Here is a 16,518-nt window from a genome sequence, read left to right as displayed (position 1 = left end):
TCGGTCAGCGCTGCTCTACACTGGGGCGAGGGTCCACCATGGGCCAGGTCACAAACATCATTTCATTTTATTAAAGCATCACTGTTACTTTTATTATTATGTTTTTAGTATAATGCATAGTGAAGTATTGCATATTCTCATATAACAACTCCCAGAGGAACGTAGCAACCACATAGCAGCCTCTGAATGTGTACGCTGTGCATCACAGAGCAAACGCTGAAATTTGTCTGAGAGGTTTTGCTGTTTACTTGACCTCAGGAACAGAGTGTTCCAGATTAAAATTCTGTAAGACATCCTTAATCTAGTCTAAGGAGACGTGGAGGGTGGGAAATCAGTTTGAGGGCATGTTATCAAGACGAGATACTCAAGCGTTCGCTCTACTGATGGAGACATCAAGACTCCTGAAGCGAGACAAGGCTCTGAAGTGATTTCTAAAGAGGAAAGAGAATTGATTTTTTTGGAGATCTGTTTTGCTCAATGGGATAATGTGCTGTGAAGACTAATGGATGATTCATGGAGGGAAAGAAGTCAGGAAAAATGAACACAGCAGCTAACTTGCAGCACTCATAAGTATTTTTCATGGGAATTAACTTTTTTATTTATTGTTTGTTTGTCTTTAACGGTCAGATTTCTCCTTGACAAACACACACAAGCCTCCTGATGGACAAACACTCTCTCTCTGCTCTATACTCTGAAGCTTTGAAATGATGAACCGTGATTGTGTTCATTTGCAGGTTAATTTGAAAAGACTTTTCTTTTTTGTTGATAAACTCTCCGAGGCATTTTCTCTGCATTCTGCCTGATGGATTAGGAGCTAAACAAAGGGGGAAATTGTATTTGAATCAAAAGGAAAATCAAATTATTTTTTAAATTACTTGCATATATATTAAAAACAAAGCTTTTTTATATTTAAGATTTTTTTATACATATATTTTTAGCATTTTGACATTTTTCATGACAGCATATTTTCATGACATCTGCCTTAAATTGTCATTACTGTAATGCAGATATTTGGATAATTGTCAATAGAGATTCTCATTAGATTCAAAATAAAACATATACTGTATTATTATTATTATCTGTAATAGACAATTTGCCACGTCATAAATTAAAACTCTATCCCTAAAAGATACTATCATATTTTACTTTTTACATAACAGGTCTTCAGTTTTTTTTTTTTTTTATCATAAACAATAAGGCCACAGTATTATTATACCTAAAACAGGATTAACTTTTCTTTAAGTAAAATAAACTTTTTATTATTACACATAAATTATATTATGTAATACATTTTATTTTTTTAATAATTTAATTAACATTTTTGACAGACAAATACAAAACAATACAATTAATGTTTTACTTTTTTTCTACAGTTTTCCCAGTTGTGTGGGATGTTTCAAAATGATTGTTTCTGCTGAAGTCTAGTCTAAATTCCATGCATTTTTAGACCAATTTATAAAACAAGCTCCTCATCCACAGAGACGGGTCAGTAAAACTGTGAAAGGAATACATTTAAGGATTTGTTTTCTCATTTCATGCCACATTTGTTGCATTAGACTGAATGGAGACCACTCAAGCAAACCTGCCGTTTCCTCTTCATGTCCGTACGACGATGCGTCAGTCCACCCCAAAGCGCCGGCTGCATCTCACCCCGTGCGAGGCGCGTTTGTGGGTGGGCCACGGCCGTCTGCCCCGCAGGCATCGAGCGGGACGTTTCAACGTGCACGTGTCCTTTCAGGTGGAGCAGGGCTACCGGAGCGGCACGGCGTACGGTCAGCTGGACTCTCAGGCGGTGGAGGCCTTGGATCTGCCCAAACCCACCTGCTTCCGCTCGCGGAGCCACAGTTACCTGCGTGCCATCCAGGCCGGATGCTCTCAAGACGACGACACGGGCTCCGCAGACTCCGACGAGACGCCACCTATAACCTCATCCATCAGCAGCTATAACAGCACCACCAGTGAGTATTACACACATGCAACTGCACACACAGCAGCTATATGACATTAAACTTCATCAGAATCAACAGAAAAAAGAAAGTCATTACATTTTGAATGAAGAACGTCAAGCCGTAAAGATTTTTTTCTATCGTAACACTTTTCTTCCTTAAATTAAAAATTTGTGTTCCTGTAGCTCAAGTGGTAGAGCATTGCATTAGCATGTGCAAGGTTGGGGGTTCGAATACCAGGGAGCACATTTTGGGAAAAATTGTTAGCCTGAATGCAGTGTAAGTTGCTTTGGATAGAAGTGTCTGCTAAATGCATAATTTCAATTTCAATTATTGTAGCCAGACATTTTTTTTTGTCATTTCATTCTTATCAGAGGGGGATCTCATCAGGTTTAAATTAAATATTCATACTGTATTACAAATATTTTACACCTGCATAAATTAAAACCCAGGCAAAACAAATCATGATGTATTTTACTATTTAGATAACATAACTTTAACATGAATGTAAATATCATAAATCATAAATGCCACAGTGCAAAACGTCTTAGAAATATTTCTTTAAATACACTCACAGAACCGGTCAAAATTTTGGATTTTTTTTATTTTTATTAATACTTTTATCCAGTAAGGATGCAAATATTCAAAAGTGTCAGTAAAGACATTTAAAATGTTAGAAAAGTTTTAGAAAAGAACTGATGTTTTGAACTTTGCATTACAAATAAATAAATAAATAAAGGATCTGGTTGTAATTTATGACAGGGATAGTGCTGAATTTGCAAATGCAGAAAAAAAAAGTGTTAATAAAGTAGACAAAGTCTAGGATTGGCGATATCACACCCTGATCTCGTGGACTTCTCAGTGATCTTGATGCTATTTTAATGCCTCCAAAGGTGATGTCAGTGCTATCAAACAGGCCTTGTTTGTCTTTCTCAGTAATAAAGACTTCAATGTGAACGCGGATCTCTTCTGCTTTGAGAGGTCGGCATGTGGACAAGTCCAGACAGATGAACTGGATTCATGGTGTGAGGGTAAAAACAGCCGCTAGACCATGACGACTGTCTGAAAGAGATGAAAAATCCCTCATCATTTACCCAGCCATTTCATCTCAAAAGGCTTAAAAGTTCATGTGAGACATGCACTACTTCGGTCTATTTTTGGAGACAGACATTGGTTTTGGAAGGATTTGGTCCTATTTATTTCCTGTGGTCAAGATTGTGGAAGATTGTTTCCTCCGTGGGATAAAAAATTAAGACTTTTTTTTTTTTTTTTTTGCAGTTCAGAGATATAAACTCGCAACTGTGAAATATCTTTTTGTAAATATGAGAAGGAAAGTCTAAATTGTGATACATAAATTTCACATAACTGTGAATTAAAAAGTCGTAATAACTTAAAATTTTTTGTGCGGAAAATACAACAGAATTGCGAAATGTAAAGTCAGAGTCAGAACAAAATTGAATTGCAAGAAAACATCTGAATAGCGAGATGTAAACTCAGAATACAGTGGGATTTATTTTTTTTTAAACTAGAAACACAAGGTGTAAACTCGAAAATAAAAATAGAACTGAAAATACAGAGGAAAAAAATCAAGAAAAAGACAGAATTGCAAGATGTAAAATAAGATATCTGAGGAAAAAATAGATTTCTGAAATGTAAAAATCTTAATTGTGAGGGAAAAAGATGTAAACTCAGAAATCTGAGAAAAAAAGCGCAAAACTCAATTGTGGGTTCATAACTTGCTATTCTGAGGGTTAAGAAAATCTTAATTGAAGTAAACTTGCAATTCTGAGTTTCTAACTTGCAGTTGAGACATAAACTCACAATACTGAGGAAAAGGTTAGAGTTGCGAAATTAAAACTCACAATTTAAAAAACAGTCTGAATTATGAGATTTATAACTTAGTTTTGAGTTTATATCATTTTATAAAAACGTAATTATGATTTTCTTTTTTTTTTATTACTTTAAGCTTCCATACAACGTTCCTTACGTTTATAACGTCTCAGATGAGCACTGCCAAGTGTGTCACAGCAAGATGTCTCTCTCTCTCACACACACATAAACAAAATCTTCTGACCTACATTAGCACTGGTGGTGTCCTGCGGAGATGAATCCTTCAGCTTAACGGCTAATGTTTCTCGGCCCATCATGACCAACTCTGGCAAAACTTCCAGCACAAATTAAACCTCATCACAGCCGGTTTTCAGAGGAATTAACCCACATCAGACAGATTAGTTTGACTCACTCGACACTTAATAACCCAGCAGCCACTGGACCGTCAGAATTTTGCTGTTGATCCACTTTATTTGTATTGTATTTTACTGTATTTAGATAGGTCTTATGATTTAATATGTGACCCTGGTGCACAAAACCAGTCTTGAGTCTCTGGGGTATCTTTGTAGCAATAGCCAAAAATACATTGTATGGGTCAAAATTATCGATTGTTCTTTTATGCCAAAAATCATTAGGATATTAAGTAAAGATCATGTTCCATGAAGATATTTTGTTAATTTCCTATTGTAAATATATCAAAACTTCATTTTTGAGTAGTAATAATATTCTGCTAAGAATTCATTCAGACAACTTTAAAGATGATTTTATCAGTTTTTATATTTTTTTGCACCCTCAGATTCCAGATTTTCAAATAGTTGTATCTCGGCCAAATATTGTCTGATCCTAACAGACCAGACATCAATGGAAAGCTTGTTTATTCAGAGGATGTATAGATCTCAATTTCTAAAAATTGACACTTAAGACTGGCTTTGTGGTCCAGGGTCACATGTATGAAAGGTGGACATAGTTCAGATTTATTCAATCTGTCAACATCCCCATAAATTTATGATGGTCTTGAACAGTTTTGAAAAGGCCGATCGCTTGTGTAAGAAGAAAGCACAGTTGTACCCTCAGAATAGCAAATAATGGCATCCTGCTTCTATTTTTAGAGTGGAATCTGGCTAATGCTATTTAGTTTAGTTAGCAAGCTGTCAAGAAAACCAAACCTTGGCCATCTGTTCACAACTTCTGCACTTCTTCTGCATAAAAAAAAAAAAAAAAAAAAAAACTGCTATTTTGCCCAGTCCATGGCTATGTTCAGCATGCTTCTCTCTTATATGTGTGCACAGCAGTTCTGATTGCAATTTTTTTCAGTATGCATACTGTAAACGAGCAGCTTACTGCATGAAAAACTGTATCCCAGAATGCAATGCACTTACTTGACCTTCCATTTCCATTTTTAGAAAAGTAATATTAATTTGAATGAAGTAAAACAGATGATAAAGGTAAGACTAGAATGCAGTTCATTTAATCTCAGACCAAAACAAAGATGAACAGGGGAATTCAAAAAATAAATGCATGGTAGAATCTCTTTCACCATTACAAACAGAGCAAATGTTATCTATATCTAGATGAAAATACTGTTTATGACCGAAAAATACAAACTGTTTCCAATCATTTTTAAAAATTGCACAAAAGCTAGAGATTTAAAAAGACGTCAAATGGGACAGAATTTATTTTCTCACCTAATGAGGGAAAATAACAACTTTTTTGCTGAGTCTTAGCTGTAAGACCGCATAATTAAAATGGGATGCCCTTATTGGTGTGACATCATATGGGTGGGTGGGCCAGGCATCAAACAGGAAGTTGACCGTGGAATGCATGACAGAAGCTTTTTTTAGTTTTCATAATAAGGTACTGAAATTGTCATCGCTACTATAATATACAAACTTTTGTTGGAAACATAAATATGATGCACTACTACTTCTACAAAAACAGTAAAAAAAAAACAACAACAACAAAAAACATAATTTTGGGTGATTGGGACAGTGTTTTAAGGCATGGCTAATTAAGAAAATGAATGACCTTGTAAAAGAGAACCATTGTGCTTTGTATGCTCTAAATCATGGTTTCCAACCTTTTTATTTGTGCAAGCCCTAATCAACCACAGAAATAATCACAAACTAGCTAGATTTTGCTCATATAAAAATTCTGAATTAGAAGCACTTTAAACATAAAAGCATTATAAATAGTTTTTTTTTTTTTATTATTTTTTTGCAGTAATAAACCATATTCATATTTCTGTTTAAGGCTTGTGCTGGTTCACTGTGGTAAATTGGTGATGGGGCAACCCAACCCAACTTTTATTTTTACAATTCTTTTTTTTGTTTTTTTTGACCCGAAGCATTTTTTTTTCATGTCTATTTGATTTTTAGATGTTTTCATTGACTTGTGTACTTCAGGCCTTCATTTACCTCAGTTGCATGTGTTGTATATGAATTATGGATGGATTTATGAACTGAGAAATAAAGTTGAACCAAAATAAACATTGAAACTTGATGATGATGATGAACAGGAAAGGAAATATTGCATATACAATTATATCAAAGTATGAATTTACTTCTGCATTTCAGTAAATATTTTAACACTTCCCTAAATCAATGAAAAAATACGCTGTCACAATCACCCAAGTGTTACCAAAAAAATAAATGTTGGCTCAGTTTACAGAAAAGTGTATGTAACACATCCTTTCATTATAATATAACATTGGTTCCTCCTCGAAATGGGTAGTTAACATCTTCTGTATTACACAAATGTATCATGTGTTGGGCTGATGTTTTTAATTTATGGCAAGAAAACCTTGCACAAGATGGGAATTCAAAAACTGTCCCAAACACCCTTAATTCACCATATTGCAAAAGATTTAAAATAACTTTGGATTATTTTCTTACATATTTTTCTGGAGTTTATTATTTTATTTAATAACTGGCAACATCGCCGGCTCTTAAACTGACAGTAACCTTTAAATTGGGTTTAATAATAATAAATAAAAAAAGCCCATGGACAGATTATTGCTCTCAAGATACCACACTCGGTAATACAAAAGCAAAAAACAACAACATGATATTATTTGTTAGAAATAATATCTAGTATTACACTCCGAATTTAACATTTACATCTACGAAAATCGTCTGGACGTTTCCCGCGGTCACGTGAGCGAAACACATGCCGTGTGAAATCGAAGCGCGCATCGCTTTTCTGACTGAAGAGAAAAAAGGGAACGCGCGCGCAAGCGGATTCTGTGTGACGCACGGACGGCGGTTTTGATTCGACCGCGTTTAGCACGGACGACTTCGCCCCGCCCACCAGCCAATGAGAACGCAGCGTGTAAACGCCTCGAGCGCGTCTCTCTCCAATCCTGTGTCCTGAAAGCGAATTACCGGATCGGTTCTTTTTTCCTCATCTCCTCGAGACGTGGATGGTGGGGTATCCGTTTAACGGAAGGATATTAAAGCGGTGGGTTCGGAAGCAACACAGAACAACAACAAAACACTTTCAGTGGATCTTTCAATCGTGTGTTATTTTGTTTTGTTTTGCGTTACGCTACTCCGTCGACGGCGATCGCTTCACACACAGAGGAAGAGGAAAAGGTGTGTGGATTTTTGTCCGCGGGGACGAGCGAACGTGAGCGGCGCCTGGAGCGCTGGTTTTGGCACGTGAACGAAATCACGAATAACACATCCGACGACAACGACGAGATTAAGCGTCAGACATGTATTTCCGTGGATCGCTTTAGGGTTTCATTCGGGGATATTGTGATTCGTTAGCAGGTTAGCTCACGTTAGCATGTGGCTGTGGCTTCTGGAGGTTTGTTTATGTTGATGCGTCTGTCTAGACAGGAACAGCATGACAGCGTTGCCTACCTGAGCGCGACAGCTTGCACTTTTTTTCATGCAAAAATGCTAGTTTAGAGACTTTCGTGCATTGCACGTGTGAGATCTCAATCCAATCCCACACAAAGGCCGGTTTCTGTGTTTTGAATCAGGTCGAATGGCATTGTTTGAATTGCAAAGTCAGGGAGAGATAACACATCATTTGAAGAGAGGATGCATTGTTCTTGCTGCTGCTTCGTGTTAAATATGTAAAGGATGTAGGATTCATATCTAAACCCAAACATAAGTTACTCTCCATTGCAAGGAGAAATTAATGTTTGAAAAGTTTCCTTGTACATCCATATCAACTGGTTAGTCCTACTTTCAGCAGACTCCGTCCCTTCTTCGTAAACACTGGCTGTGTTTTGGAGAAAAAATGTGCACTTAATCTAAAAACAGGTCTTAATAAGGATTACAAGTTTGAATGTTATGAAAAAGCATGCTTTGACTGTGTAATGTAGTCTGTTACATGTCTTGTATGGATCAAAGGCAGATTTATTTTGGCTGGCTCTTTAATCCAGTTTCACTCAAATAATGTTCTGCATTTAAAGCAAAACTATTTTCTTAATGCAGTCTGGTAATTTTTAAACCTGTATGCTGTTATTTTTCCACTGCAGCACAAAACTATTTTAGTTCTTATGCATAAGACAAAGTCCAACAGGCTTTTGAGGAATGTTAATCTCTCGATCGTCCATTGTATTGCATTGCATTATATTTTTAAAACTATAGAGCTTTTTAAAATCTAAACTATTATCTATGCATTAAAATGCCAGTTAAGTCTAGCCCACATTGACTCGTGCTGTATATTTCGTGTCTTCTGAAGTCATGCGGTGGCTTTTTAACGCATGTGGTCACAGTGAAGTGTCTCATGAATAAGAGTTGTGTAAAGATACGTCAGAATTTCTTCTTTTGTGTTTCTCAGAAGCCACGGTGCTTCGGTCTGGTTGTGTTTTTGGTGCTTGTCCTCTGTGTGTTCACAGAAAGGCCGTGCATCTAATGATCTAATGCCGTTAATCTGGAAAAGTGTCAAAAACTCAAATCACCTTCAGTGCATCGTACTAAATGTTAAGAGCCAACTCTACTGTATTTCATTCACCACTGTTGAAGTTCACGAGGGAGGTTGAGATGTGACTAATTTGGTGCTGCTTTGAGATTTGTTCTCACTATAAAAGTGTTTAATTAAATTGCCACTGCATCTCAGAGAAGCCAGGCTAAAGTCAGTCGTTAAATAGCTGTCAGACGAAATAATTAACTGTTGCGCTTTTGTTACTGTGGGTTTTATTGTTTTCCTTCTAGGAAGAGTTAACCCAAAATTAAAATGTACTCGCCCTCAGGTCATCCAAGATGCAGATGAGTTTGTTTCTTCATCAGATTTGGAGAAATGTAGCGTAGTGTCTCAGCAGCAATGGATGCTCTGCAGTGAATGGGTGCCGTCAGAATGAGATATCAAACAGCTGATAAATACATCACAATAATCCACAGCACTCCAGTCCATCAGTTAACATCTGGAGAAATGAAAAGCCGTGTGTTTGTAAGAAACAAATCCATCAAGACTTTTTAACTCTAAACCGTAACTAACTAAAAAATACTCTGTCCATAATAACGGTTCCTACATGTGAAAAAGTCTCCTGTTGTCTTCTTAAATTAAAATCAACGCACATATTTGTTCCAAGATGTTTTGACTTGTAAACAGTGTTTGACCTGTGCAGATTTCTCTCCTGATTCAGATCAGATTATGTTTTCTATAGAGAAAGCAATATTATGGATTGTATGTTAGCTGGAGGCAACAGTTTGAAGTTTAAAACGCTTTAATGATGGATTTTTTTTCTTACAAACACACAACCTTTCTCTTCACAAGACATTAACTGATGGACTGGAGTGCTGTGGATTACTGTGATGTTTTTATCAGCTGTTTGGACTCTCATTCTGACGGCACCCATGCTTTTTTGACTCTTCTGTATTTAGATTGGCTCTTTGTCATCACATCTTCTCATGTCATCTGTATGGTCACAGACTGCTGTGTAGCATCTGTCCTGGCTGCAGACGGGGAGCACATCACTGAGCGAGGACACAGATTTATCCAATATTGTCTCTGAGCCTCGCGTTGGACTTGTCCTGGCACTGAGTCCTCTTTACAGCACGGCCAAAACAGAGGAGAATTGTTCACTGGAGGGGTAGATATTAGCCCTGAACATCCGTTTAAATGAGGCTTTGTGCTCGTTGCTAAACTGTTGACTGCAGGGTTGACTTAACATTTTTTAGTTCAAATATAATTCATTAGTTAATTCACACTTTTCAGTGCAGTGATTTCCCATCTATAAAAAGTTACATATTTACAATTTTTTTGTAGATATGCTGTTATTGATAATTTAGGCTGCATTTATTTGTTTAAAGAATCAGTAAAAAATAGTAATATTGTGAAATATTATTACAATTTAAAATAGATGTTATCTATTGTAATATATGGTAAATTGTAATTTATTTCTGTGATTCAAAGCTGAATTTTCAGCATCATTACTCCAGTCTTCAGTGTCACATGATCTTCAGAAATCATTTTAATATGCTCAAGAAACATTTCTGATTATAATCAATGTTGAAAAGAGTTGTGCTGTCTATTATTTTTGTAGAAACCATCATTAATGTTTTACTTTAATAAATAGAAATGTAAAAACAAAACAATATTTATTTGAAATAGAAATCTTCTCTAACATTATAAAATAGCTTTACTGAAACTTTTGATCAATTTAATGCATCTTTACTTAAATTATATATGTAATTTAAAATAATCGAAAGTATTTTACGGATATTTTCTTTTTACTCTTTAATACAGTAAAGTTATGTATATTATCTATCTCTTCAGTTGCATCACATATGTGTCCCTGGAGCACAAAACCAGTCTTCTTGAGTCTCTAGGGTATATTTGTAGCAATAGCCAAAAAAACATTGTATGGGTCAAATTATTGATGTTTTCTTTTATGCCAATTTTTTTTAGTATATTAAGTAAAGATCATGATCCATGAAGATATTTTGTCAATTTCCTACTGTAAATATATCAAAACTTAATTTTTGATTAGTAACATGCATTGCTAAGAACTTCATCTGGACAACTTTAAAGATGATTTTCTCAGTATTTAGATTTTTTTGCACCCTCAGATTCCAGATTTTCAAAATTTGTATCTCAGCCAAATATTGTTAGATCCTAACAAACCATACATCAATGGAAAGCTTATTTATTTAGTTTCAGATGACGTATAAATCTCAATTTTGTGTGTGTGCACTCATGTCAGATTTACCATTGTTACTTATAATCTAATTCAGATTTTTTGTTAAGCTTTTAAACCACTTGCTTATCAAACCTTGGCTATGTCTATATAATTTCATAACATAACATGTATATAATTTCCAGCAGAGATAACCGTATGGTGATATAAAATGACTCCTATGCTGGAATAGATTTTGCTCTTACCGCCTACTAGCTTGTACACTTTGAAAGCAGTTTCTCCTACACTGTTCAGCAGGCTAATAATACACCAGTGAGCGTTATCATCGGGCTTCATGACACACCGTACCAAACCCAGAGTCTCGTCAGCAGATTTCAGCCCATGTTTTATGGGCGACACATTCCTGACACAATCCGCCATCGGTCGGCATGAGAGGAATGCTGTCCAGATTTGTTCATGTAAATGCCTGGCTTTGTCTCATCTCTTCCTGTTGCTCCCAAGCAGTGGCTGCTGGGAACAGATGTGTGAAGAGGCTTTGTATTGGAGTTGTGGGAACGCTCTCACAGTCCATCTTCCTGTGTTTTTCAGTGTCCATGTGTACGGCCGTCTGTAAGAAGAATCCTCCGCCTATTCCTCCTCGCACCACCTCCAAACCCTACATCTCGGTGACGGTGCAGAGCAGCACTGAATCGGCCCAGGACACGTACCTGGACAGCCAGGACCAGCGCAGCGAGGTCAACAGCCAATCAGGACGCAGCAACTCCTCCGACAGCATCGCCAGCTCTCGGACAGGAAGTCTGGTCAAGGCCAAGCGGCTCCCCATCCTTCCTCCCATCCCCACCCCGCGGGAACCCGTGCCCATGCCCAGCGCCAGAGTGACCACGCCTCCTCCTGCAGTCGCTCCGCCCTCTCTAGCCCCGGATGATAGAAACGATCCCACGAGCCTCAGTGTGGCACCTGGCGAACCGCAAGCCCTGCCCAAAAGAAAACTCTCGTCCATTGGCATTCAGGTGTGTGTGTGAATATTTATGTCGTTGTGATGTTTTTATGCTATTGGATTGTGTATTCGGTATAAGGTCATGTGACCTCTCTCCCACTGGTAGCCGCTGGCTGCTCATTTGCATGAGCTTTAACCATAGACTATAAAAACATGGAAGTACTGTCCGTGACGTCACCTGCAGATTTCTGAAGAGCTTTTATGAAGCTTAAAGTAAACGGAGCGGGCCGTGGCAATCTTGGCAGAGAATCACTCCTGGATAATCGAAAACGGGCGAAAAGGCGGGAGCTGTTTGCTGAAGCTATGCCTACCTAGCTCGACAGCAGTGTCAGCAGCAGCAATTCACCTGTCACTCAAGTGACCACGCCCTTAATTATGCAGAACTTTAAGGCTTATGCAAGACCTGTCACTCACATGGCCACGCCCTTAATTATGCAGAACTTTAAGGCTTAATATAATTATAAAGTTATAAAAAAAAATGTAACCCCCTCACAGTTATTAGCTATATATACCAAACTCATTTTTTTGCACCAGGCTGTAAACATGTTTTTTTTTTGCTATAAAGTTGGGCATTTTAAATGCTAACTTAACCCCTGGTCAGAGCCTGACTCCACCCACTGGCAATATTTGAAAAAAAGCTGAAAAGTGGGCCGAACACAGCGGAGATAGAAGGGACGAACTGAGGGCGGGGCTGAGCGTGTGGGGCGTGAACCTGAGACCCGCAGTGACGGATTGATTGACAGCTGCTGTCAGAGACGCTAAAATGGAGAGTGACTGTAGTGATGCAAGTAGCTTTGCAACAGAGCGATAGTCTTTGTTGGCTTCACCAGAGAGAGAGAGAGCAGATAGTTAGTTGCTCATTTGGAGTCAAAGCGACTTCTGGTTGAGGTGTTGCAAATCATCAGTGTGAACGCATTGTTAAAAATATAAGCACTTTTTTAGACTTATTTTTTATAGTACATTTTAATATGGGTTTTTACAATTTATTATTGTAATTTGATTACAGTAAAACTAAAATAAATGGCCAAATTACTGGATTTAAATATTTAAATCATGAAATGGTTAATAAACACAAAAATCATTTAATTAATCATTAAATCACCAAGCTAATTGTTAAATGTCCATTGTATTTTAGCTTTGGTCAGTCTTTGGATTGATGATGATAAAAACGAAGTTCATGCTAAAATAAAGTGCAATTGGTATGTAGTAATTTGTTTTAGGTGTGTGTGAATATATGTGTGTATATGTATGTATGTGTGTGTGTCAACTATTTAATTATTATTTTGACACATTTCACGATTGGATTCTCATTCACAAGCTTTTGTATTCGATTACTGATTCAATATCGATTATTTAGGATCTATATCCGGTACAGTACTTGCCAAATTTTCTCAAGAAAAACGAATCTCTACAGTTACTACTACATTACTGTAATATTTAAGGTTAAAATGAACTGATTTGTTAGAATTTCACATAATGAGGTTTTTAAAATAATAGTTACAATTACATCATATTTTTTTACTTCAGTTTTATATATATATATATATATATATATATATATATATATATATATATATATATATATATATATATATATATATATATATATAAAATAGGATAGGCGTTACAATACATACAAGTGTTTTTTATGAAGTAGTTGATATTGTCTGATGTTTGGTTATGTGTAGAAATCATCTTGATCCTATATGTGCTAATACTGTCATTCAGGCTACTTCATTGATATGTAAATGTGGGCGGTCATATGTTAATGAGCTCATGAATGAGACGCACCATGACTAATTCTGAATGAGAGGTTTTTGTATTTAAGTGTCATTAAATGCTGTGGCTGAACTAGGGAGGGAGGTTTGAGTTGTATCATAGCTGTTTTTAATAATCGAATTCTAGGATTCTTTTAGTTGAATTATTTCTCTGGTGGCAGGTGGATTGTGTGCAGCCGAATCTGAAAGAGGAGCAAACTCCCACCACCAGGTTCCAGTCCATCGGGGTTCAGGTTGAAGACGGCAGGCCGTGAGTTTCCTCTACGCCTTTTGCATCTTTAATATAAGAAAAGTTGCTTCCATTTAGCACTTGGAGTGCAGCTGACACACACACACACACACACACACAGAGTTTCTCAGCCATGCATGGAGCTGAAAGCACTCACAAATAATGATTCGGTGCAGACGGCAGGAGATAATGAGATTCTGTGTGCATCTCCCACTCACTTTGTTTCCTGGCGCTCTCCATTGCAGTCTATTTTCATATCTTCCCATCGCTCTCATTTACATGTCTGTCTTTAAGTTTGCTGTCTCCCACACACCAGCTGTCCATCTTTCTTTCTCCCGGCCTGCGTTCCCAGTCTCTGCTCCTCCTGTTCGCTTTTTAGTTTCTAAGAAAGACCGATGAAATGGAGAATATCTCACAATATGTGGACTAGGGAGTTTTTATTGATATTTGTTGAATTGATATTTATAAATCTATTTAAAATTCAGAATTCTTTTTTTTTTTTTTTTAATAATTTATTAACTTTTTTTTATTTTATGATATTTTACAATATAACATTTAAATATATATAAATATGAATAAATAATTGTTTAATGGTAAACTTGTACAATTTAATTTATTTTGTGATGTTTTTTTCTAAAATGATGTACAAAACTAAATAAATAAATAAGATAAATGATAAAAAACTATTTATTGATATTCTTTGTGTGTGTGTATATATATATATATATATATATATATTATATATATATATAAGTAAAGTAGAATTCTGAATATTTTATTATCATTTATGAATAACAATGTTTTATTGTAATTTTGTCATGTTTATAAGATGGCAGCATGACAATGCATTTTGTCAAATATTACAATTAATAATATTTAATTTTAGTTTTAAAATAAAAATCATTTTTTTCTCTTGATGTACAAAACGGAATAAATTACATGAAAATAAGAAATTATTAGAAAATGTAATTATCTAAAGAAATTATATAATTGTGTAATTCTAAATTGTTTTATTATAATATTTAAAGACATGAATAATTGTAGTTTTTGATTTGTTGTAACAATTTATAAATGTAGTTTTTTTTTTTGCCCTTAATGTACAAAATTTTATATATTTATGCAATAATTGATAAATTATATTAATCATTTAAAAAAATAAAACGCATTGTAGACTTTTTAATTTATATTTTATCTTTTTAAAACAATTATCTTATTCATACAAATGATCATATTTAATGAAATACTTAATCCTGGTGCCATCTTTATTAACTCATCAGAAAGGTCTAAGACTCCTAAATATATATTTTACCACTTTAAAAAAAAAAAAAAAAAAAAAAAAAAAAAAAAAAAACAATATGTGGGTAAAGAAATAATTAATTTATGACAAGAATGCACCTAAAATAAACCTACATCATGAAAGTCTTCATCATGAAAACCTAAAATGTTAAAATTCATCCTTTGAAACCCATTTTAAAATCATGTTACAAAATGTTTTCATTCATGAATTATGAACAATTAAATTTGGATAGTGCACTTAAGTGACAGTTAAGAGGTTAGAAAATGATAGTCTTGTAAAACATTGTGTTTGCTGTTTTAGATGTAGCACCATTATGGTGTGAACAAATGTTAACAAATAGTTCCTTGGCTTGATCATAAGTGCTGTTGTTCATGAAGTTTCAAAGAGTCCTCCAGCTGATCGATGGATTCATAAGATGTGTTGGTCAGTGTCTCTTCTCTCTGTGTCCAGACTCAGTCGCTTCACTAGCATGGCGTCTAGACAGGAGACGACGGAGGCCGAATCCCTGGAGCAGTCTGACGGTAAACCTTCGGAGAACAGGACGCTTCACCAGTCTCTGGACGGCTGCAGCTTTCACCGAGCTCCCCGTGCTTCGTCCTCGCTGCAGGAGGAGCTGGATCCGGCGCTGGACCCGTCCTCTCTCCCTCCCCCCGACCCGTCTCTGCAGGCTGGGAGCGTGAACGGAGCCGTGGAGCAGCCCGGGGGCCCGGCGTGCCTCAGGGACGGACGCTGGTTCCAGAAGCTTCTTCAGGCCGAGACGGAGCGCATGGAGGCCTGGTGTCAGCAGATGGAGCACGAGACCAAAGACAAACCGCTGTCAGAGGACGGTGAGATACTCAGATCTCCTGAAGGATCACATTCAGTTTCATTATTAACTCCTGGTTAATTATTCAAATAGTCAAAAATCGGTTTCAACTAATAAAAAATAAGTGACGATGAATTCATTCATTTGAATCATATTCAGTCGGAATTATTTTATTGTTTATCAAACGTTTATTCAATAACTGATCATAAATCAATCCTGATATTGAATTGGATTGTACAGTTGTTAGGGTTGGGTACGGCGCCTGAATTTCAGTGCTGGGGTTTTTTTCGGTAATTTACTCGCTCTCTAATTACAAAAACATTTATTAGTTTATATTTATATTTATATTAATAATTTACATTTATTTAATTTATTTATAAAAAAAAAAAAAAGTTTTCTGAATAAGAATTTCTGAAAATTAAGGCATTAAAATGTATTTGCTATCAAATGAAAATTAACCCCTTTTATATTTTGGCAAACAAACTGGGGTTTACTGTTGAAATTAATACATGGAAGAAAAATTGTGTGAGTGTTCCTTAAAAA

The 16,518-nt window shown here is 36.0% G+C and overlaps 1 protein-coding gene across 7 annotated transcripts in view; it reads left to right on the top strand.

Annotated features, from left to right (window-relative positions):
* Window positions 1-16,518, top strand: part of LOC127944922 (disks large-associated protein 4) — a 108,184-nt gene that overhangs the window by 85,633 nt on the left and 6,033 nt on the right. For 3 of the 7 annotated variants that reach the window (XM_052541341.1, XM_052541342.1, XM_052541343.1), the window contains 5 exons: window positions 1-47; window positions 1,739-1,958; window positions 11,458-11,879; window positions 13,806-13,894; window positions 15,621-15,997. The exon at window positions 1-47 is cut by the window's left edge and continues 110 nt beyond it. In XM_052541341.1, coding sequence (XP_052397301.1) covers window positions 1-47; window positions 1,739-1,958; window positions 11,458-11,879; window positions 13,806-13,894; window positions 15,621-15,997 — 1,155 coding nt within the window. The other 4 variants (XM_052541346.1, XM_052541345.1, XM_052541348.1 and 1 more) reach the window with 4 other exon arrangements.

This window comes from Carassius gibelio, chromosome A23 (assembly GCF_023724105.1).
Source record: "Carassius gibelio isolate Cgi1373 ecotype wild population from Czech Republic chromosome A23, carGib1.2-hapl.c, whole genome shotgun sequence".
Classification (NCBI taxonomy): Eukaryota; Metazoa; Chordata; class Actinopteri; order Cypriniformes; family Cyprinidae; genus Carassius; species Carassius gibelio.
This window is presented reverse-complemented; position numbering and strand designations above follow the sequence as displayed.